This window comes from Salvelinus namaycush, chromosome 9, assembly GCF_016432855.1.
Source record: "Salvelinus namaycush isolate Seneca chromosome 9, SaNama_1.0, whole genome shotgun sequence".
Classification (NCBI taxonomy): Eukaryota; Metazoa; Chordata; class Actinopteri; order Salmoniformes; family Salmonidae; genus Salvelinus; species Salvelinus namaycush.
The window spans coordinates 41955019-41980992 of record NC_052315.1 but is presented as its reverse complement, the minus strand read 5'-3'; the positions used below and the strand labels follow the sequence as shown (position 1 = coordinate 41980992).

Below are 25974 nucleotides of genomic sequence, written 5' to 3'. Positions count from 1 at the left end.
CAGTGGGAGAAAGCGAGGGAGAAAGCGAGGGAGACAGAGAGGGAAACAGAGAGGGAGACAGAGAGGGAGACAGAGAGGGAGACAGAGAGGGAGACAGAGAGGGAGACAGAGAGGGAGACCGAGAGGTAGAAAGAGAGGGAGACAGAGAGGGAGACAGAGAGGGAGACAGAGAGGGAGACCGAGAGGGAGACAGAGAGGGAGACAGAGAGGGAGACAGAGAGGGAGACAGAGAGGGAGACCGAGAGGTAGAAAGAGAGGGAGACAGAGAGGGAGACAGAGAGGGAGACAGAGAGGGAGACAGAGAGGGAGACAGAGATGGAGACCGAGAGGTAGAAAGAGAGGGAGACAGAGAGGGAGACAGAGAGGGAGACAGAGAGGGAGACCGAGAGGTAGAAAGAGAGGGAGACAGAGAGGGAGACAGAGAGGGAGACAGAGAGGGAGACAGAGAGGGAGACCGAGAGGGAGACAGAGAGGGAGACAGAGAGGGAGACCGAGAGGTAGAAAGAGAGGGAGACAGAGAGGGAGACAGAGAGGGAGACCGAGAGGGAGACCGAGAGGTAGAAAGAGAGGGAGACAGAGAGGGAGACAGAGAGGTAGAAAGAGAGGGAGACAGAGAGGGAGACAGAGAGGGAGACAGAGATGGAGACAGAGAAGGAGACAGAGAAGGAGACAGAGAAGGAGACCGAGAGGGAGACAGAGAGGGAGACAGAGAGGGAGACAGAGAAGGAGAGGCGCATGCCCCCATGAAAGAGGGTGGATTGAGAGCTCAGGCTGATCCTTGAGAAAGGCTGGGGCTTAATATCTTCCCCAGCCAGTCAGTCATCCTGCAGGCTCCTGGTGTGTTCTACAGGGGCCAACCCCTGTGTGTTCTACAGGGGCCAACCACGGGTCTCAGTACTGACGTCCGGCCCCGTCCCATAGGGTCATCGCTATTGAATCTCTACTGAATCTCTATTAAATCTCTACTGAATCTCTATTGAATCTCTATTGAATCTCTACTGAATCTCTACTGAATCTCTATTGAATCTCTACTGAATCTCTATTGAATCTCTATTGAATCTCTACTGAATCTCTATTGAATCTCTATTGAATCTCTACTGAATCTCTATTGAATCTCTATTGAATCTCTACTGAATCTCTATTGAATCTCTACTGAATCTCTATTGAATCTCTATTGAATCATTCATGCCCACATAATTCTCCCCCTGACGGCTTTGCACAGGGAAGGGCAACAATCTCGCTGAGTCCCCGTGATACATTGAGTAAAAAGCCATTGATAACATATTTCTGTCCTGTCTAAGAGTTGTCTGAATATCTGTTTTTGAAATGTGGCCTGCTGCGTAGTTACGGTATGTCATGGAGGATGGGAAAGGGTTTAGCATCCATGTAAAGGGATTTTAAAAAGCGTTCCCTTGTTTATTGCTGGGTGTATACAGTATATACAGTTGAAGTCGGAAGTTTACGTACACTTAGGTTGGAGTCATTAAAACTCGTTTTTCAACCACTCCACAAATGTCTTGTTCACAAACTATAGTTTTGGCAAGTCGGTTAGGACATCTACTTTGTGCATGACACAAGTCATTTTTCCAACAATTGTTTACAGACAGATTATTTCACTTATAATTCACTGTATCACAATTCCAGTGGGTCAGAAGTTTACATACACTAAGTTGACTGTGTCTTTAAACAGCTTGGAAAATTCCAGAAAATGATGTCATGGCTTTAGAAGCTTCTGATAGGCTAATTGACATCATTTGAGTCAATTGGAGGTGTACCTGTGGATGTATTTCAAGGCCTACCTTCAAACTCAGTGCCTCTTTGCTTGACATCATGGGAACATTAAAAGAAATCAGCCAAGTCTGGTTGATCCTTGTGAGCAATTTCCAAACGCCTGAAGGTACCATGTTCATCTGTACAAACAATAGTACGCAAGTTTAAACTCCATGGGACCACGCAGCCGTCATAGCGCTCAGGAAGGAGACACGTCCTGTCTCCTAGAGATGAACATATTTTGGTGCGAAAAGTGCAAATCAATCCCAGAACAACAGCAAAGGACCTTGTGAAGATGCTGGAGGAAACAGGTACAAAAGTATCTATATCCTCAGTCAAATGAGTCCTATATCGACATAACCTGAAAGGCTACTCTGCAAGGAAGAAGCCATTGCTCCAAAACCGCCATAAAAAAGCCAGACTACGATTTGCAACTGCACATGGGGACAAAGATTGTACTTTTTGGAGAAATGTCCTCTGGTCTGATGAAACAAAAATAGAACTGTTTGGCCATAATGACCATCGTTATGTTTGGAGGAAAAAGTGGGACGCTTGCAAGCCGAAGAACACCATCCCAACCGTGAAGCACGGGTTGGCAGCATCATGTTGTGGGGGTGCTTTGCTGCAGGAGGGACTGGTGCACTTCCCAACCGTGAAACACGGGGGTGGCAGCATCATGTTGTGGGGGTGCTTTGCTGCAGGAGGGACTGGTGCACTTCACAAAATAGATGGCATCATGAGGCAGGAAAATTCTGTGGATATATTGATGCAACATCTCAAGACATCCGTCAGGAAGTTAAAGCTTTCCAAATGGTCAAGTATACTTCCAAAGTTGTGGCAAAATGGCTTAAGGACAACAAAGTCAAGGTATTGGAGTGGCCATCACAAAGCCCTGACCTCAATCCTATAGAAAATTTGTGGGCAGAACTGAAAAAGCGAGTGCGAGCAAGGAGGCCTACAAACCTGACTCAGTTACACCAGCTCTGTCAGGAGGAATGGGCCAAAATGCACCCAACTTATTGTGGGAAGCTTGTGGAAGGCTACCTGAAACATTTGACCCAAGTTAAACAATTTAACGGCAATGCTACCAAATAATAATTGAGTGTATGTAAACTTCTGACCCACTGGGAATGTGATGAAAGAAATAAAAGCTGAAATAAATCATTCTCTCTGCTATTATTCTGACATTTCACATTCTTAAAATAAATTGTTGATCCTAGCTGACAGGGAATTTTTACTAGGATTAAATGTCAGGAATTATGAAAAACTGAGTTTAAATGTATTTGGCTAAGGTGTATGTAAACTTCTGACTTCAACTGTAGTTAGTATAGACAGTATTATAGTTGTATTTTATACATTGGCAGCTAAAAGTGGAATTGCAGCGTGACAGTTAGGGCAGATACAATAAAACAAAACAGTACCGGTACGATATCAGGAAGAAAGGGAGCTGTTCTAGAGAACGAAATGATCCACTGGAGTGATTGAGAGAAACAGAATGCTGCTGTCTTCACAAGGGCCCCATAACAAAGCAATGGCTTGTGGGATAAGAAGGGCTTTAATATGCCAGTGTTAAATTGCCATAAACAAAATGTTTTGAGTAACTCTGCCATGGCTGCTCTCTCTCTCTCTGACTGATGTGTGCTGAATGTCAACAGCTGTCACGAGGCCGTCATGGTTAACAACCAGCAAGCTCTACAGCTGTGGCAACGGGGTCCTCTCTCTCGCCCCCTCTTTTCTGTCTCTCTTTTTCCTCTCGGTCTGTCCTCACTAAATACTGTCTTCAGCTTGCGTAATGAGGGAGAGAGATGTGACACTTCTGCCATTCTGTGAGCAGTGGATCATACGGAGGTTCAGGCTGTCTTCCCTGTGGTGTCTCTCGAGGCAATGATAGCATTACAGTTGCTTATTCTTTCAAACAGTTCCTCACAACATACTGTACTACAGAATGTATTTTCCATGACACTTTGAGATGGAATATAGCACGCTGGGATGTATTTCATAGCAGTAAGCAATAGTGTGTGCCTTGCTGTAGTATAAGCATAATAGACCACACCACTGAAATCCAAGCTCTCCTTTGTAAAAGCCTGCTACTGTATTATTGCTATGAGTGTGGTGTGGCCTGTAACCTGCCATTACAACCTCTATCTATATCATCTATCCATCTCCCTCCATGTAGAGAGTGGACCCAGGGGCCGTTCGGATGAATCCAGTCCAACATTGGGCTGCTGTGTGGTTATTGACTCCATCAGAGGCAGAGAGGGGAGGTTGAGTGGTGCTGGGTGATGAGTGAAATAGACCCATTAGAGAAGCTGGGAGTTCACAGCCCCATAATAGGGATGGTCAGAGGAGTGGAGCGTTATCATAGCAATAGAATTACTAGAAAGGGGATTCCCATGTGTCTCTGTGTTCTGTGATGGGTGGACCAGCGGACATGTTGAGTGTACCCCTGAGTGTTCCAGGCAAATTGCTGTGGTCTGAAGGGCTTGGTTTGTTCTAGTTAATTCTATTTCTTTGGTGTTAACATAGCTTTGAGTTGAGATGGATTGGTTAGCAATGAAGGTCTCTCTCTCTCTCTCTCTCTCTCTCTCTCTCTCTCTCTCTCTCTCTCTCTCTCTCTCTGTCTCTCTCTCTTTCTCTCTCTCTCTCTCTCTCTGTCTCTCTCTCTCTCTCTGTCTCTCTCTCACTCTCTCTCTCTCTCTCTCTCTTTCTCTCTCTCTCTCTTTCTCTGTCTCTCTCTCTCTCTCTCTCTCTCTCTCTCTCTCTGTCTCTGTCTCTGTCTCTCTCTCTCTCTCTCTGTCTCTCTCTGTTCTTTTACTGTGAAATCAAATCACATATTTCACATCATTATTGGTATTTAGATTGATGGAGAAGATTAGGATTAACCAGTTGCGATATATTAGTTCTGTTAAATCACACAGAGAGATTCTCTGTGGTTTGCTTTGTGTTTGCAGAGAGCACAGACATGCTCTCTCTCCCCTATCCTTCTCTCTCTGAACCCCCCAAAAAAGTAACATCCTATCACTGTCAACTGCGTTTACTTTCAGCAAATTTAACATGTGTAAATATTTGTATAAACATAAGATATACCAACTGAGACAAACTGAACAAGTTACAGACATGTGACTAACAGAAATGGAATAATGTGTCCCTGAACAAAGGGGGGGGGGGGGGGGGGGGGTCAAAATCAAAAGTAACAGTCAGTATCTGGTGTGGCCACCAGCTGCATTAAGTACTACAGTGCATCTCCTCCTCATGGACTGCTCCAGATTTGCCAGTTCTTGCTGTGAGATGTTACCCCACTCTTCCACCAAGGCACCTGCAAGTTCCTGGGCATTTCTGGGTGGAATTTATACGATCCAACAGGTCCCAGACGTGCTCAATGGGATTGAGATCCGGGCTCTTCGCTGGCCTTGGCAGAACACTGACATTCCTGTCTTGCAGGAAATCACGCACAGAACGAGTAGTATGGCTGGTGGCATTGTCATGCTGGAGGGTCATGTCAGGATGAGCCTGCAGGAATGGTACCACATGAGGGAGGAGGATGTCTTCCCTGTAACGCACAGCGTTGAGATTGCCTGCAATGACAACAAGCTCAGTCCGATGATGCTGTCACATGGACCCTCCACCTCCAAATCGATCCCGCTCCAGAGTACAGGCCTCGGTGTAACGCTCATTCCTTCAACAATAAACGCGAATCCGACCATCACCCCTGGTGAGACAAAACCGCAACTTGTCAGTGAAGAGCACTTTTTGCCAGTCCTGTCTGGTCCAGCGACGGTGGGTTTGTGCCCATAGGTGATGTTGGTGCTGGTGATGTCTGGTGAGGACCTGCCTTACAACAGGCCTACAAGCCCTCAGTCCAGCATCTCTCAGCCTATTGCGGACAGTCTGAGCACTGATGGAGGGATTGTGCGTTCCTGGTGTAACTCGGGCAGTTGTTGTTGCCATCCTGTACCTGTCCCGCAGGTGTGATGTTCGGATGTACCGATCCTGTGCAGGTGTTGTTACACATGGTTTGCCACTGCGAGGATGATCAGCTGTCCGTCCTGTCTCCCTGTAGCGCTGTCTTAGGCGTCTCACAGTATGGACATTGCAATTTATTGCCCTGGCCACATCTGTAGTCCTCGTGCCGCCTTGCAGCATGCCTAAGGGACGTTCACGCAGATGAACAGGGACCCTGAGCATCTTTCTTTTTGTGTTTTTCAGAGTCAGTAGAAAAGCCTCTTTAGTGTCCTAAGTTTTCATAACTGTGACCTTAATTGCCTTCCGTCTGTAAGCTTTTAGTGTCTTAACGACCGGTGCATGTTCATTAATTGTTTATGGTTCATTAAACAATCATGGGAAACAGTTTTTGAACCCTTTACAATGAAGATCTGTGAAGTTATTTGGATTTTTACGAATTATGTTTGAAAGACAGGGTCCTGAAAAAGGGACGTTTCTTTTTTTGCTGAGTTTATCTCTCTCTCCCTTATCTATGTCTCTCTCTCCCCTCTCTCTCCCCTAGCTCTCCCTCTCTCTCTCCCCTATCTTTCTCTCTCTCCTATTTCTCTCTCTCTCCTATATCTCTCTCTCCCCTATCTATTTCTCTCTCCTGTCTCTCCCTGTCTCCTATCTCTCTCTCTTATATCTCTCTCTCCCCTATCTCTCTCTCTCCTATCTTTATCTCTCTCCTATATCTCTCTATCCCCTATCTATTTCTCTCTCCTGTCTCTCCCTCTCCCCTATCTCTCTCTCCTATCTCTCTCTGTCTCTCCTATATCTCTTTCTCCCCTATCTATCCCTCTCTTCTCTCTCCTATCTCTCTCTCCCCTATCTATTTCTCTCTCTCCCCCCTATCTGTTTCTCTCTCATATCTCTCTCTCCCCTATCTAACTCTCTCTTTCCTCTTTCTCTCTCTTTGTTCCTTGCTATTAGAAGACAATGCAAACCGACAGTCATTGCATTTGTGTATTAACAATCCCCCAAAGCCACATCTCTTGTTTGAACATATACGCCTCTATCACTATCAATAACCATAAGTAACCGTTGCTGTGGCAACCCCGCCTGCAGGATACAGCGGAGATAAGGGGGCCGCGGTGCGATCACTTCGATGAGGCTGTGTGTGTTTGTGTCTATGTGTGTGTTTGTGTTTGTGTCTATGTGTGTGTTTGTGTCTATGTGTGTGCGTGTCCAACGCACCTATGTCTCAGTGCCTCCCCAGGCCCTGGCCTTCAAATGGGGGCAATAGAATGTAAATAAACCGGAAAGACTGGGCGGCAAGGCCAGACACAGAGGTTGCATCTCAAATAGCACCCTATTCCCTATATAGTGCACTACTACTGGTTAAAAGTAGGCACTATATAGGGAATATGATGCCATTTGGGACGCAACCACACTGTGTGGTAGTAGGCCACAGGACATGAAAGCTAGAGCCACTGAGGCAAACTAGGCATGAAAGGGAGGGTTACAGCTCCCATATTCAACACAGTAATGACTTGTTTTTCTCCTCCAAATAGGCCCCTGTAATGAAGAGGGGGAGAGAAATAGAAATAAGCACACAGGCACTTTGAAGGCCGACTACTTTGGAGTCTCACTTTCCGGCTGTGCAGAAATGAATCTCATTTTGCAGCAGAGAAGAGGTGAATATTAGACTCTGAGTGGCTTTGAAATGTGTCTGGTGAAGTAACAGTAAAAGAATCCTCTGTGTTTTCAGGGTGATTCCTTTGATGCTTTGAACATAGCGGGACTTTCCGTCTTCAATGAATTTCGAATTTCAGTGAAATGCAGTAAATGTGATACTTCCTCATGTACCTTCTGCTTGTTCTGTGTTTAAAGTGCTTTACCTGAAATACTCAGATGTTGAAGGCTAGTCTTGGGGGACTACCTACCCAACAGGCCATCATGACTTTATCCGTGCTTTGGTGGATGTTGTAGTACCTGTGTGAGTGTCAGAGACGCCAGTCGAGGGACACTGTTCAACTGGCTTCTGTTACATAAATGGGTGGATCTCTAGACCTGCGGAGTCAGAGTTAGGCTACCCCTCTTTAGACAGACATGTCAAATGGAGATTATTTTCTACCCAGCATACCTGTCAAATCTCTCTTTCCTTTGGGCTGCATTAGTTTGACGTCTTTTACACTAGAACCAATGATTTAAAGGGATTTACCAGGATTTGACACCCCCTGTATGGTGCCAAGAACAGCTTTTTTCACCTACATTTGAATCAATGGTTTTGTGCCTTGACAGAAGGCTACCTTTAGCTAGTCGTACACTCGATGGTTGGACAGGTCTCCTGCTGCTGAGGTGTGGGAGGTAGACCTGTCAGTAACAGTAGATGATAGGAGATCAAACAGCAGGCTTTATGGAACGGCTCGGACTCCTATCATGACCTTGGCCCCCCTGCTGCTGCTCTGCCCTTTAAAACACTGATCCGTGTCTTTTAGGAAGAGCTGGTCCTCTGATGGGGTCTGGAAGGGCCTCGGAGAGCCTCAAAAGAAGGTCTGGAAGGTTTTGAAGTGAGCTCAGGTTGACTGGAGACTGGAAAGGGTCTCAAAGTGCATTCTTGCTGGACGTTATCATTGGAAGAGCTCTGACATTGTTTTCAATGTACCACATGCAGTCAAGCAGACATCAAACCAACTCAGGAACTCAGATGCTTAAGGGGGTCTGGGTGGGCGGGGGGGGTCAGAACACACTCCAATGCCCCTGTGCCCTCTGGACGTCCCCAGGACAGGCAACAGACAGAGCGGGGTTCCTCTCCTCGACACCCAGTCCCTCCATCCATTAGCCGCTTAGTGCCGCTCCAGCTCCCTCTGTCATTCCTGTCTGGCTTCATGTTGTGCTTTGTTTGGGGGGAGGGCTATGATTCCACACAGGGCCTAGCACACCACGCTTATCAGACCGGAAATATTCTGTATTTATTCTGCCTGGGAGTCAGTGTGAACGCAACCCTGGCTCCAGATGCCTCCTCCCTTGTGTCTGTCTGTCATTGTCTGTTGTCTCTCAATCCATCCCTCTCCCTTCCACTCTCACGCTCTCTTCCTTCCCTCCCTCTACCCCCTCTATTTCTCTTACTCCCTACCCCTCTCTCTCACTCTCTCTCCTCCTTCCCTCCCTCTACCCCCTCTCTCTCACTCTCTCTCCTCCTTCCCTCCCTCTACCCCCTCTCTCTCAAACTCTCTCCTCCTTCCCTCCCTCTACCCCCTCTCTCTCACTCTCTCTCTGTCTCCCTCCCTCCCATCTCTCTCTCTCTCTGTATCATGTTGTGATGTGTGTTTTGTCCTATATTTTTATTTTTAATCCCAGGCCCCCCGTCCCCGCAGGAGGCCTTTTCCCTTTTGGTAGGCCGTCATTTTAATAACAATTTGTTCTTACCTGACTTGTCTAGTTAGTTAAAGGTTAAATAAATAAATAAAACATCTCCCTCTCTCTTTATCTCTCTCTCCCTCTCTGTCTGTCTGTGATCCCTGTAAGGAGAAAGGTCAGGGTGGTCAGATCAGTCAACTCTGACCCTTTTGTTATAGAACACTGCTCATCAGCAACTTTCCTGTGTCTGATACCTGGGTCATATTCATTAGGCACCAAATGGGAGAAACAGGGAGAAAACATGAACTTGACCAATAACAAATGCTTGTTTTCATTTTCCGTTGCAAAACATGCCCGCATTGCAAGGGAGTATGTTTTCTCGACGTTTCTGTGTGCTGTTGGAACATTCAATGGGCTGAATTTGATGGCTAAAGAGCTGAGACATGATGTCTGGTGCACCTCCCACCACTATGCTCTGTGTCAGGCCCCGTGATGCAGAACCAGGATATCTGATGCACCTCCCACCACTATGCTCTGTGTCAGGCCCCGTGGTGCAGAACCAGGATATCTGATGCACCTCCCACCACTATGCTCTGTGTCAGGCCCCGTGGTGCAGAATCAGGATGTCTGATGCACCTCCCACCACTATGCTCTGTGTCAGGCCCCGTGGTGCAGAACCAGGATATCTGATGCACCTCCCACCACTATGCTCTGTGTCAGGCCCCGTGGTGCAGAACCAGGATGTCTGATGCACCTCCCACCACTATGCTCTGTGTCAGGCCCCGTGGTGCAGAACCAGGATGTCTGATGCACCTCCCACCACTATGCTCTGTGTCAGGCCCCGTGGTGCAGAACCAGGATGTCTGATGCCCCTCCCACCACTATGCTCTGTGTCAGGCCCCGTGGTGCAGAACCAGGATGTCTGATGCACCTCCCACCACTATGCTCTGTGTCAGGCCCCGTGGTGCAGAACCAGGATATCTGATGCACCTCCCACCACTATGCTCTGTGTCACACCCCGTGGTGCAGAATCAGGATGTCTGATGCACCTCCCACCACTATGCTCTGTGTCACACCCCGTGGTGCAGAATCAGGATGTCTGATGCACCTCCCACCACTATGCTCTGTGTCACACCCCGTGGTGCAGAATCAGGATGTCTGGTGCACCTCCCACCACTATGCTCTGTGTCACACCCCGTGGTGCAGAACCAGGATGTCTGATGCACCTCCCACCACTATGCTCTGTCAGGCCCCGTGGTGCAGAACCAGGATGTCTGATGCACCTCCCACCACTATGCTCTGTGTCAGGCCCCGTGGTGCAGAATCAGGATGTCTGATGCACCTCCCACCACTATGCTCTGTGTCAGGCCCCGTGGTGCAGAACCAGGATGTCTGATGCACCTCCCACCACTATGCTCTGTGTCAGGCCCCGTGGTGCAGAACCAGGATGTCTGATGCACCTCCCACCACTATGTTCTGTGTCAGGCCCCGTGGTGCAGAACCAGGATGTCTGATGCACCTCCCACCACTATGCTCTGTGTCAGGCCCCGTGGTGCAGAACCAGGATGTCTGATGCACCTCCCACCACTATGCTCTGTGTCAGGCCCCGTGGTGCAGAACCAGGATGTCTGATGCACCTCCCACCACTATGCTCTGTGTCAGGCCCCGTGGTGCAGAACCAGGATGTCTGATGCACCTCCCACCACTATGCTCTGTGTCAGGCCCCGTGGTGCAGAATCAGGATGTCTGATGCACCTCCCACCACTATGCTCTGTGTCAGGCCCCGTGGTGCAGAATCAGGATGTCTGATGCACCTCCCACCACTATGCTCTGTGTCAGGCCCCGTGGTGCAGAATCAGGATGTCTGATGCACCTCCCACCACTATGCTCTGTGTCAGGCCCCGTGGTGCAGAACCAGGATGTCTGATGCACCTCCCACCACTATGCTCTGTGTCAGGCCCCGTGGTGCAGAACCAGGATGTCTGATGCACCTTTATGGTCCCCACAAGGATAGTAAAACCAAACCAAACACACTGGGGCCAATGTGTTCCCGATCAACTTGTTGAGTTAGCTTTGTTATTCCGGCCCGCAGGATTCGGATAAGTTATTGTCATTGAATCTGCATAAGTAGAAAAGCACAAGCGCTCCCCCTCCCTCTCCCCTGGTCTTGCAGTAAAAACACGCTCTGGAACTTTGACGACTACTAAACTACATATACAAAAGTATGTGGACACCTCTTCAAATTAGTGGATTCGGCTCTTTCAGCCACACCTGTTGCTGACAGGTGTATAAAATCGAGCACACAGCCACGCAATCTCCATAGACAAACATTGGCAGTAGAATGGCCTTACTGAAGAGCTCAGTGACTTTCAACGTGGCACCGTCATAGGATGCCACCTTTCCAACAAGTCAGTTCGTCAAATTTCTGCCCTGCTAGAGCTGCCCCGGTCAACTGTAAGTGCTGTTATTGTGAAGTGGAAACATCTAGGAGCAACAACGGCTCAGCTACGAAGTGGTAGGCCACACAAGCTCACAGAACGGGACCGCCTAGTGCTGAAGCGCGTAGTTCGTTAAAAGCTTCTGTGCTCAGTTGCAACACTCACAACCGAGTTCCAAACTGCTTCTGGAAGAAACCTCCGCACAAGAACTGTTCGTTGGGAGCTTCATGAAATGGGTTTCTATGGCCGACCAGCCTCACAACACCCTAAGATCACCATGCTCAATGCCAAGCGTTGGCTGGAGTGGTGTAAAGCTCCTCGCCATTTGATTCTGGAGCAGTGGAAATACCTTCTCTAGAGTGATGAATCATGCTTCACCATCTGGCAGTCTGACGGACGAATCTGGGTTTGGCGGTTGCCAGAAGAACGCTACCTGCCTCAATGTAAAGTGCCAACTGTAAAGTTTGGTGGAGGAGGAATAATGGTCTGGGGCTGTTTTTCATGGTTCAGGCTAGGCCCCTTAGTTCAAGTGAAGGGAAATCTTAACACTACAGCTTACAATTACATTCTAGATGATTCTGTGCTTTCAACTTTGTGGCAACAGTTTGGGGAAGGTCCTTTCCTGTTTAAGCATGGCAATCCCCCGTGCACAAAGCGAGGTCCATATAGAAATGGTTTGTCGAGATCGGTGTGGAAGAACTTGATTGGCCTGAACAGAGCCCTGACCTCAACCAAATCAAACACCTTTGGGGTGAATTGGAATGCCAACTGTGAGCCAGGCCTAATCACCCAACATCAGTCCCCGCAGAAATGTTTCAACATCTAGCGGAAAGCCTTCCCAGAAGAGTGGAGGACAAACTCCATATTAATGCCCATGATTTTGGAATGAGATGTCTGATGAGCAGGTGTTCACATACTTTTGGTCATGTAGTGTAAGTATTTGTTAAACCTCCCACTTTGGGCTGGATGTGTCAATGTGTAGTTCATACGTGTATAATCTATGAGCAGAATTACTGTCTTACCTCAATTAGCCACGGAATACCTAGTTTGAAAGCATCTGTTTTTCTCAAAGCTGTGCTGTGCCATTTTCCCTACATTTCCCTCCATGTGGGCCAGCCCCCTAGCAATTTGATTTCAACCAATGAGCTTCAGCTCCCCGTCATTTGAGTGACAGCTAGTCAGATGCACCCACAGCAGAGCGAGAGAGAGAGTAATGACGTGTAGCACATATCTGCACATATTGTGACGCAGTACGCACTTTTAGGGGACAACTTCTGGCTCGTGCGCGCTACTTTCAGAACTACTGGCTAAAAACTATAAAAATGACCGGAGAATCTCTTGAATAATCATTAGCTACACCCAGCACTGCAGGCAGAAAGGGCACTGCAGGCAGAAATGGCACTGCAGGCAGAAAGGGCACTGCAGGCAGAAAGGGCACTGCAGGAAGAAAGGGCACTGCAGGCAGAAAGGGCACTGCAGGAAGAAAGGGCACTGCAGGCAGAAAGGGCACTGCAGGAAGACCTCGCTAAAACTCACTGTCTTTCTGTTCTGAAAGTCTTTTTCTCTCTTTCACACCTCTCGCTGTTTTCCTCCCTCTCTCTATATGTCTCTCTCTCTCTCCCTCTCTCTATATGTCTCTCTCTCTCCCTCTCTCTATATGTCTCTCTCTCTCCCTCTCTCTATATGTCTCTCTCTCTCCCTCTCTCTATATGTCTCTCTCTCTCCCTCTCTCTATATGTCTCTCTCCCTCCCTCTCTATATGTCTCTCTCCCTCCCTCTCTCTATATGTCTCTCTCTCTCCCTCTCTCTATATGTCTCTCTCTCTCCCTCTCTCTATATGTCTCTCTCTCTCCCTCTCTCTATATGTCTCTCTCTCTCCCTCTCTCTATATGTCTCTCTCTCTCCCTCTCTCTATATGTCTCTCTCCCTCCCTCTCTCTATATGTCTATCTCTCTCCCTCTCTCTATATGTCTCTCCCTCTCTCTATATGTCTCTCCCTCTCTCTATATGTCTCTCTCTCCCTCTCTCTATATGTCTCTCTCTCTCCCTCTCTCTATATGTCTCTCTCTCTCCCTCTCTCTATATGTCTCTCTCTCTCCCGTCTCTCTCTCTCCCTCTCTCTATATGTCTCTCTCTCCCTCTCTCTATATGTCTCTCTCTCTCCCTCTCTCTATGTCTCTCTCTCTCCCTCTCTCTATATGTCTCTCTCTCTCCCTCTCTCTATATGTCTCTCTCTCTCCCTCTCTCTATATGTCTCTCTCTCTCCCTCTCTCTATATGTCTCTCTCTCTCCCTCTCTCTATATCTCTCTCTCTCTCTCTCTCTATATGTCTCTCTCTCTCCCTCTCTCTATATGTCTCTCTCTCTCCCTCTCTCTATATGTCTCTCTCTCTCCCTCTCTCTAAATGTCTCTCTCTCTCCCTCTCTCTATATGTCTCTCTCTCTCCCTATATGTCTCTCTCTCTCCCTCTCTTGTGGTAAGATGCCCATCTTACACAACAGGTCTGGCGGCTGCTAGGCTTTATCAGTGGAGCAGAGAGCTGCGTTAACTCTTAGTGCTCATTAGGGACATGTCATTCCCCTTGGGATCTGTGTGGCGCCCAATAAGAAGTGACAGCAAGGCTAGACAATGGAGCCGTCTTGCACAGGCTCTTCACTGGCCCTCACACACACACACACACTCTCTCTCTCCCTCTCTGCATGGCAGTGACTGGCCTTCCAACCCTCCAGCCACACACACACACACACACACACACACACACACACACACACACACACACACACACACACACACACACACACACACACACACACACACACACACACACACACACAACACATGTCTTGCATTGTTTTAGGGACAGAGGGTCGTTCAGCTGCACTACACATAGTCAGTGTTTAACAGTGCTAGACAGGTTTAATGTCCACTCACTCACTCTCATCATTCATACAACCATGCTCTAGTTTCTGATGTAGTTCTTCTTTGTGATTTGTTTGGTGCAGCCTATGCCAAACTCTTCTATTCTTAGCCATGCTCTCCAAATAACCTCATAGCCGTAACCTGAAGAACGTGGTGTTTTACTGCTCTCTGCTGGCACAAGTTTAAATTGCACTTAGCTCCTTTTCTTCCTTGGATTTGCTTGCTTTCAGTATTGATGTTATAGGGATTGTTTGGTACCAAAGTAAATACAATTTAACTTACATAAATGCTTTTGTGTTCCTTTTATCTTGTAGGATTCACCAGATTATACCAATGTGCAGGATCTGAAATATCTAGACATGGTCATATCCGAGGCTCTGCGTCTCTATCCTCCTGGTTTCAGGTATGTTTATGTATGTTTAGAATGATTCCCAATCCCGACATAGCTTCTTCTAATATTTCTCCTACTGGACATTGTATTTTAGTTACACTGTTTATACACACCGCATATTTGTATTTATAAACTGGGTTATAGCTCTCTGTAATATAGCTGCTGCTGTACATATCATTCTTAGTTTAGCTTGTGTAAATTCCCCTGGTGTACATGTGCATAGATTGAATTTTGATACTAATTGGATTTGTTCCACCGTTCTTGATTTCTTTCTTTTTTGTAAAAAAAAAATCTTAAAATTGTAGCTGTTTGACATTTACATTGTTAGGAGCTAGTAACATAACATTTCACTGCACCACTATAACACCTGCTAAACTATGGATGCGACCAATAAACTTATCTTATGTACTGTACATGGCCATGTCCCCCATGTTTCCACAGTTCACCATTTCTTATTTGCATTGTTGAAACTGAGCAGCCATTTTGTTTCAGGTTTGCCCGGGACGTAGACGAGGACTGCATGGTCAACGGACAGTTCCTACCGAAGGGAGCCACTCTGGAGATCCCTGCAGGCTATCTGCATTATGATCCAGAGTACTGGCCCGAGCCAGAAAAGTTCATCCCTGACAGGTAGGAGACAGTCAGTCTACTGTAGCTCAGTATTCTTGTTCCATTACTATGGGTCTAGCATAGAGATACCGTAGACAAGTCCCAGCACAGTTACATCGTTACACAGCACAGCTACACTCAGTCATTGCCTCACGTTATGTCCCACTGTGGGTGTTCTGTACAACGGGGAGTGCTTTTACATTGACACAAGTAATGATACAATGCAGAATGCACGTTCAAGTGTATTTGACTAGCACGCTATCAGAGTGTACTCCAGACTGACCACTAAAGGCCTCTACTCTCTCCCATGCAGATTCACAGCGGAGGCCAAGGCCAGCAGACACCCTTTTGTGTACCTGCCGTTTGGGGCGGGGCCCCGCAGCTGTGTGGGCATGAGGCTGGCCCAGCTGGAGATCAAGATGGCCCTGGTGCACGTCTTCAGGAAGTTCAACATTGTGGCCAGCACAGACACTAAGGTGGGTTCAACCTGCGATGGCCCTTCTTTTGGCACTTATCTCAACCTAAGTGTTTAAAGGTCATTTAGTTGATTTCATTAAAATATTGAAATACAGAGGCTAAGATTCCAACAAATCGTACTTCACTTGACGTTTAAAGGTAATTTACGCTTGAGCAGACATCCGAGACGTTTAGTGCAGATGCGATCTTTGAGAATGTCAGGGAAATGGACTTTAAAAGTCAAGTGCAGTGCAGCGTTGATGCAGTTTGTTTGCTTGAGTCCCAGTTTGAGTCACATGTAGACAGCTCGGTCTATGCTGTGACCTTGCTCTCTCTAACCTCTGCCCTATATTGCTCTTTATGTTCCAGGTTCCTCTGGAGTTGAAGTCTCACACCACGCTCGGTCCTAAGAATGGCATCTATGTGAAAATCACTAAAAGAGAGACAGAGGGAGAACCAGTGACTCCCCCTGCACAAGAAGAATAGAAGCTCTGTTCTCCTTTATCGGCTCTTATGAAACTGATACATCATCCATCCAATGAATGAGCTTATTTTAAGGATAAACATAAAGTATCACTAACCTAGCCTGGTCCCAGATCTGTTTTTGCTGTTTTGCTAACTTCTATGGTCATTCTCACCGGTTTGGTGCTGTCCCTTTAGATAGTTGGCAAGACAGCACAAACAGATCTAGGACCGGGCTAGCATTAACCTCTTCTTTAACTAGAAAATCTCAATTCACGTGCCTATCCCTGTGTCTTGATCCCCGATGGACCGGGTTGAGTGAAGTGTACAGAGGAGCAGCAGCATTACTATGGTAAATGACCATTAGCACATGAAAAGTGAGGTTGGGCCAGGGGCGGCTCACCTTTTTAATCAGGCAGTGTGCTGGACAGAGGTCAACACCTCATCAAGGCCCCCGAGGCCCCTGCCAATGGCACATCGATCGCCAGTGTGATTCTGCAGGACTAGCGAGAGAGAGAAAGAGAGAAAGAAGCAGGCTGGGGGAAATCACATTGCTCATGTCTCCGCCCTAACAATGGGAGTCGTTGTCCCGAAGGCGGGAAGGCAGGCGACAAGCTTAAGTCCAAAATAAGTCCATAGAAACGGGCTTATTTTGCCATAGAAACGGGCTTATTTTGGCGAGAGTGAAACCTCTCACTTCGCCTCTTCCTCTCTGGTTGGGGGGAGGGGAAGACTGTGGAAAAGGCTGTCCTGATTACAATAGAACAACAACACACTTTGACCTCTGTATAAATTCATATTGGACTATTGATGTTAACATGCCCGTGAACTATTAAATCATCATTGTATGTCTAATAAATCACTGTGTTTGTTTATTTAATGAAAATAACAGTTTTCTATCATTTTGCCATCGAAATGCTGTCTGATCGTGTGGGCGGTTTGATACAAATGTAAATATATTTACATACTCAGCCCTGATTGGCGGATAGGATCGTCTACTCTAGAGTCTACCCTGCTTACCCCTTCAAAGTAGGACACATAAGTAAATAAAAGATTAATGGTCATTGGTCAGAATAATCAGATAAGATTGTGACGTCATGCTGTGGGCCAAAAACTCAGCCCCATTTTCACAATTTCCGTGTTATTTCGACCTCATAGCGTGGAAATATTATTACAAGAACTGGAAAATCACATTTTTGACCGCACTGCCCCGTTAAAGGGATAGTTCATCCAAATTTCAAAATAACATTTTGGATTTCCTGTAAGTAGTCTATGGACAAGGTAAGACTGCGATCCATGCTTTGGTTTTGTTTACCTGGCCAGTCTCCAAATGCTATGCAATAACCTTGTCCAAAGACTGTTTACAGGATAAAGTAATGAATGTTATTTTGTAATTTGGAGGAACTAGCACTTTAAGGATTTGCAAAGTCTCTACCAACTGCTCTATGGCAAGCAAGTGAGTTTAATCTTCCTCACAATCATCCATCCAATCAATCATAATATTGTATTGTAACAGGTCAGGCATTGACTCAATGATATGTCATGGTCCAAACACACCAAGATAGTCATGAAGAGGACACGACAACACCTTTTCCACCTAAGGAGACTGAAAAGATTTGGCATGGGTCCCCAGATCCTCAAAAAGTTCTACAGCTGCACCATCGAGAGCATCTCGACCGGTTGCATCACCGCCTGGTATGACAACTGCTCGGCATCCGACCGTAAGGCACAACAGAGGGTACGGCCCAGTACATCACTGGGGCCAAGTTTCCTGTCATCAGAGGAAGGCCCCCCAAAAATTGTCAGACTCCAGTCACCCAAGTCATAGACTGTTCTCTCTGCTACTGCACGGCAAGTGTAACCGGAGCACCAAGTCTAGGTCCAAAAGGCTCCTTAACAGCTTCTATCCCCAAGCCATAAGACTGCTAAACAATTAATGAAATGGCTACCCAGACTATTTACACTGACCCCCCCCCCCCACCACCACCACCACTTTGGTTTTACACTGCTGCTACTCACTGTTTATTATCTATGTATAGTCATTTTACCCCCACCTACTGTACAAATTACCTCAACTAACCTGCACCCCCGCACATTGACTCAGTACCGGTACCCCCTGTATATTGCCTCGTTATTTTAATTGTTTTACTTTTTCTATTATACTTTAGATTTATTTAGTAAATATTTTCTTTCATTAACCAACTGCATTGTTGGTTAAGGGCTTGTAAGTTTTACACCTGTATGTGACACATTGATAATGGCTGCAATCCCGTTAACGGGATCGATATGACAACAGCCAGTGAAAGTGCAGGGCGCCAAATTAAAACAACAGAAATCTCATAATTAAAATTCCTCAAGCATACAAGTATTTCACACCATTTTAAAGATACACTTCTTGTTAATCCCACCACAGTGTCCGATTTCCAAAAGGTTTTACAGCGAAAGCACCACAAACGATTATGTTAAGTCATCGCAAAATCACAGAAAAACACAATCATTTTTCCAGCCAAAGAGAGGAGTCACAAAAAGCAGAAATAGAGATAAAATTAATCACTAACCTTTGATGATCTTCATCAGATGACACTCATAGGACTTCATATTACACAATACATATATGTTTTTTTCCCCGATAAAGTTCATATTTTTATCCAAAAACCTCCGTTTACATTGGCGCCGTGTTCAGAAATGCCTCCAAAATATCCGGAGAAATTGCAGAGAGCCACGTCAAATAACATAAATACTCATCATAATCTTTGATGAAAGATACATGTTTTACATAGAATTAAAGATAAACTTGTTCTTAATGCAACCGCTGTGTCAGATTTCAAAAAAGCTTTACGGCAAAAGCACAATATTCAATAATCTAAGAACAGCGTTCAGCCACAAAAGGAAGCCACACAGTTACCCGCCAAATTGTGGAGTCAACAAAAGTCATAAATAGCATTATAAATCTTCACTTACCTTTGCTGATCTTCGTCGGAATGCACTCCCAGGACTCCCACTTCCACAATACATTTTTGTTTTGTTCGGTAATGTCCATCATTTATGTGCGTTTTTGGTAAACAAATCCAAAGTCACGAAGCGCGTTCACTAAAAGCAGACGAAATGTCAAAAAGTTCCGTAACAGTCAGTAGAAACATGTCAAACGATGTATTGAATCAATCTTTAGGATGTTTTAACATAAATCTTCAATAATGTTCCAACCGGAGAATTCCACTGTCTTCAGAAGTACATGGAACATAGCTCCCTCTCATGTGAACGCGCATGGTCAGAGCATGGTCAGCTCATGGCAGACCTTACTCATTCCCGTCTCCTTCGGCCCCACTTCACAGTAGAAGCATCAGCCAAGGTTCTACAGACATCTAATGGAAGCCGTAGGAAGTGCAAACTGACCCATATCCCACTGTGTATTCGATAGGCGATGAGTTGAAAACCTACAAACCTCAGATTTCCCACTTCCTGGTTGGATTTTTTTTCCTGGTTGGATTTTTTTTCCTCAGGTTTATGCCTGCCATATGAGTTCTGTTATACTCACAGACATCATTCAAACAGTTTTAGAAACTTCAGCGTGTTTTCTATCCAATACTACTAATAATATGCATATATTAGCAACTGGGACTGAGGAGCAGGCAGTTTACTCTGGGCACCTTTTCATCCAAGCTACTCAATACTGCCCCTGCAGCCATAAGAAGTTAATGACTTCTCCATCTTTGCCTCACATTGATTTGCTAATCTTCCACCAAAATGCTGCTACCATTTCCATGATGTTAATATCTGCACCTACCGTTTTTCATGATGTTAATATGTGCACCTACCGTTTCCATGATGTTAATATCTGCACCTACCGTTTTCCATGATGTTAATATGTGCACCTACCGTTTCCATGATGTTAATATCTGCACCTACCGTTTCCATGATGTTAATATCTGCACCTACCGTTTCCATGATGTTAATATCTGCACCTACCGTTTTCCATGATGTTAATATCTGCACCTACCGTTTCCATGATGTTAATATCTGCACCTACGGTTTTCATGATGTTAATATCTGCACCTACCGTTTCCATTATGTTAATATCTGCACCTACCATTTCCATGATGTTAATATCTGCACCTACCGTTTTCCATGATGTTAATATCTGCACCTACCGTTTCCATGATGTTAATATCTGCACCTACCGTTTCCATGATGTTAATATCTGCACCTACCATTTCCATGATGTTAATATCTGCACCTACCATTTCCATGATGTTAATATCTGCACCTACGGTTTCCATGATGTTAATATCTGCACCTACCATTTCCATGATGTTAATATCTGCACCTACCATTTCCATGATGTTAATATCTGCACCTACCATTTCCATGATGTTAATATCTGCACCTACCGTTTTTCATGATGTTAATATCTGCACCTACCGTTTTTCATGATGTTAATATCTGCACCTACTGTTTCCATGATGTTAATATCTGCACCTACCGTTTCCATGATGTTAATATCTGCACCTACCGTTTCCATGATGTTAATATCTGCACCTACCGTTTTTCATGATGTTAATATCTGCACCTACCGTTTCCATGATGTTAATATCTGCACCTACCGTTTCCATGATGTTAATATCTGCACCTACCGTTTTCCATTATGTTAATATCTGCACCTACCGTTTTCCATTATGTTAATATCTGCACCTACCGTTTTCCATGATGTTAATATCTGCACCTACCGTTTTCATGATGTTAATATCTGCACCTACCATTTCCATGATGTTAATATCTGCACCTACGGTTTCCATGATGTTAATATCTGCACCTACGGTTTTCATGATGTTAATATCTGCACCTACCATTTCCATGATGTTAATATCTGCACCTACCATTTCCATGATGTTAATATCTGCACCTACGGTTTCCATGATGTTAATATCTGCACCTACGGTTTTCATGATGTTAATATCTGCACCTACGGTTTCCATGATGTTAATATCTGCACCTACCATTTCCATGATGTTAATATCTGCACCTACGGTTTCCATGATGTTAATATCTGCACCTACCATTTCCATGATGTTAATATCTGCACCTACCATTTCCATGATGTTAATATCTGCACCTACCGTTTCCATGATGTTAATATCTGCACCTACCGTTTCCATGATGTTAATATCTGCACCTACCATTTCCATGATGTTAATATCTGCACCTACCGTTTCCATGATGTTAATATCTGCACCTACCGTTTTCCATTATGTTAATATCTGCACCTACCGTTTTCCATGATGTTAATATCTGCACCTACAGTTTCCATGATGTTAATATCTGCACCTACGGTTTTTCATGATGTTAATATCTGCACCTACCATTTCCATTATGTTAATATCTGCACCTACCATTTCCATGATGTTAATATCTGCACCTACCGTTTTCCATGATGTTAATATCTGCACCTACCATTTCCATGATGTTAATATCTGCACCTACCATTTTCATGATGTTAATATCTGCACCTACCGTTTTCCATGATGTTAATATCTGCCCCTACCATTTCCATGATGTTAATATCTGCACCTACCGTTTTTCATGATGTTAATATCTGCACCTACCATTTCCATGATGTTAATATCTGCACCTACGGTTTTCATGATGTTAATATCTGCACCTACCGTTTTCGATGGTGTTAATATCTGCACCTACCGTTTCCATGATGTTAATATCTGCACCTACCATTTCCATGATGTTAATATCTGCACCTACCGTTTTTCATGATGTTAATATCTGCACCTACCATTTCCATGATGTTAATATCTGCACCTACCGTTTTTCATGATGTTAATATCTGCACCTACCATTTTTCATGATGTTAATATCTGCACCTACCATTTCCATGATGTTAATATCTGCACCTACCATTTCCATGATGTTAATATCTGCACCTACGGTTTCCATGATGTTAATATCTGCACCTACGGTTTTCATGATGTTAATATCTGCACCTACCGTTTCCATGATGTTAATATCTGCACCTACGGTTTCTATGATGTTAATATCTGCACCTACCGTTTCCATGATGTTAATATCTGCACCTACCGTTTCCATGATGTTAATATCTGCACCTACGGTTTCCATGATGTTAATATCTGCACCTACCGTTTCCATGATGTTAATATCTGCACCTACCGTTTCCATGATGTTAATATCTGCACCTACGGTTTCCATGATGTTAATATCTGCACCTACCGTTTTCCATGATGTTAATATCTGCACCTACCGTTTCCATGATGTTAATATCTGCACCTACCATTTCCATGATGTTAATATCTGCACCTACCGTTTCCATGATGTTAATATCTGCACCTACCATTTCCATGATGTTAATATCTGCACCTACCGTTTCCATGATGTAATATCTGCACCTACGGTTTCCATGATGTTAATATCTGCACCTACCGTTTTCCATGATGTTAATATCTGCACCTACCGTTTCCATGATGTTAATATCTGCACCTACCGTTTCCATGATGTTAATATCTGCACCTACCGTTTCCATGATGTTAATATCTGCACCTACGGTTTCCATGATGTTAATATCTGCACCTACCTTTTTCCATGATGTTAATATTTGCACCTACCGTTTCCATGATGTTAATATCTGCACCTACCATTTCCATGATGTTAATATCTGCACCTACGGTTTTCATGATGTTAATATCTGCACCTACCATTTCCATGATGTTAATATCTGCACCTACCATTATCATGATGTTAATATCTGCACCTACCGTTTTCCATTATGTTAATATCTGCACCTACAGTTTCCATGATGTTAATATCTGCACCTACCATTTTTCATGATGTTAATATCTGCACCTACCGTTTTCCATTATGTTAATATCTGCACCTACAGTTTCCATGATGTTAATATCTGCACCTACGGTTTTTCATGATGTTAATATCTGCACCTACCGTTTCCATGATGTTAATATCTGCACCTACCGTTTTCCATTATGTTAATATCTGCACCTACAGTTTTCATGATGTTAATATCTGCACCTACGGTTTTTCATGATGTTAATATCTGCACCTACCGTTTTCCATTATGTTAATATCTGCACCTACCGTTTTCCATTATGTTAATATCTGCACCTACAGTTTTCATGATGTTAATATCTGCACCTACGGTTTTTCATGATGTTAATATCTGCACCTACCATTTCCATGATGTTAATATCTGCACCTACCGTTTTCCATGATGTTAATATCTGCACCTACCGTTTCCATGATGTTAATATCTGCACCTACCGTTTCCATGATGTTAATATCTGCACCTACCGTTTTCCATTATGTTAATATCTGCACCTACCATTTCCATGATGTTAATATCTGCACCTACCGTTTCCATGATGTTAATATCTGCACCTACCGTTTTCCATTATGTTAATATCTGCACCTACAGTTTCCATGATGTTAATATCTGCACCTACGGTTTTTCATGATGTTAATATCTGCACCTACCGTTTCCATGATGTTAATATCTGCACCTACCGTTTTCCATTATGTTAATATCTGCACCTACAGTTTTCATGATGTTAATATCTGCACCTACCGTTTTCCATTATGTTAATATCTGCACCTACCGTTTTTCATGATGTTAATATCTGCACCTACAGTTTTCATGATGTTAATATCTGCACCTACCATTTCCATGATGTTAATATCTGCACCTACCGTTTCCATGATGTTAATATCTGCACCTACCATTTCCATGATGTTAATATCTGCACCTACCGTTTCCATGATGTTAATATCTGCACCTACCATTTCCATGATGTTAATATCTGCACCTACCATTTCCATGATGTTAATATCTGCACCTACCGTTTTCCATGATGTTAATATCTGCACCTACGTTTTCCATGATGTTAATATCTGCACCTACCGTTTCCATGATGTTAATATCTGCACCTACGGTTTCCATGATGTTAATATCTGCACCTACGGTTTTCATGATGTTAATATCTGCACCTACCGTTTCCATGATGTTAATATCTGCACCTACGGTTTCCATGATGTTAATATCTGCACCTACCGTTTCCATGATGTTAATATCTGCACCTACCGTTTCCATGATGTTAATATCTGCACCTACGGTTTCCATGATGTTAATATCTGCACCTACCGTTTCCATGATGTTAATATCTGCACCTACCGTTTCCATGATGTTAATATCTGCACCTACGGTTTCCATGATGTTAATATCTGCACCTACCGTTTTCCATGATGTTAATATCTGCACCTACCGTTTCCATGATGTTAATATCTGCACCTACCATTTCCATGATGTTAATATCTGCACCTACCGTTTCCATGATGTTAATATCTGCACCTACCATTTCCATGATGTTAATATCTGCACCTACCGTTTCCATGATGTAATATCTGCACCTACGGTTTCCATGATGTTAATATCTGCACCTACCGTTTTCCATGATGTTAATATCTGCACCTACCGTTTCCATGATGTTAATATCTGCACCTACCGTTTCCATGATGTTAATATCTGCACCTACCGTTTCCATGATGTTAATATCTGCACCTACGGTTTCCATGATGTTAATATCTGCACCTACCTTTTTCCATGATGTTAATATTTGCACCTACCGTTTCCATGATGTTAATATCTGCACCTACCGGTTTCCATGATGTTAATATCTGCACCTACCGTTTTCCATGATGTTAATATCTGCACCTACCGTTTTTCATGATGTTAATATCTGCACCTACAATTTCCATGATGTTAATATCTGCACCTACCGTTTTCATGATGTTAATATCTGCACCTACCGTTTCCATGATGTTAATATCTGCACCTACCATTTCCATGATGTTAATATCTGCACCTACCATTTCCATGATGTTAATATCTGCACCTACCGTTTCCATGATGTTAATATCTGCACCTACCGTTTTCATGATGTTAATATCTGCACCTACCGTTTCCATGATGTTAATATCTGCACCTACCGTTTTCATGATGTTAATATCTGCACCTACCGTTTCCATGATGTTAATATCTGCACCTACCGTTTTCATGATGTTAATATCTGCACCTACCATTTCCATGATGTTAATATCTGCACCTACAATTTCCATGATGTTAATATCTGCACCTACCATTTCCATGATGTTAATATCTGCACCTACCATTTTTCATGATGTTAATATTTGCACCTACAATTTCCATGATGTTAATATCTGCACCTACCGTTTCCATGATGTTAATATCTGCACCTACCGTTTTCATGATGTTAATATCTGCACCTACCGTTTCCATGATGTTAATATCTGCACCTACCGTTTCCATGATGTTAATATCTGCACCTACCATTTCCATGATGTTAATATCTGCACCTACCATTTTTCATGGCCTCTTCAGTTGAAAAGCTTGCATGTCACTGTGTATGATTTAAGCTCGACTGTATACCTTTCTTACTCATAAGATGGTGTAACTTCTGTTGATTTGGAGTGTTGCGCTGCTATTTTATGTTGCATATGAGATGTGATCAACAACAAAAAATCAGGGAAAGAATATGTGTAACCAGTATAATTTCAGAAAATCTTTTTTTTGATTGAAAGGGAAAATGACATGCT

At 44.3% G+C, this 25974-nt stretch overlaps 1 protein-coding gene across 1 annotated transcript in view; it reads left to right on the top strand.

The window, feature by feature from the left end:
- tbxas1 (thromboxane A synthase 1 (platelet)) overlaps window positions 1-17188 on the top strand; it is a 101913-nt gene extending 84725 nt beyond the window's left edge. Inside the window, exons 11-14 of the mRNA XM_039001471.1 lie at window positions 14726-14814; window positions 15295-15432; window positions 15725-15887; window positions 16237-17188. Of these exons, the coding sequence (XP_038857399.1) occupies window positions 14726-14814; window positions 15295-15432; window positions 15725-15887; window positions 16237-16353 (507 nt within the window). The 3' untranslated portion in view covers window positions 16354-17188. The remainder of the gene's footprint in view (window positions 1-14725; window positions 14815-15294; window positions 15433-15724; window positions 15888-16236) is intronic.
- The last annotated feature ends 8786 nt before the right edge of the window (window positions 17189-25974 follow it).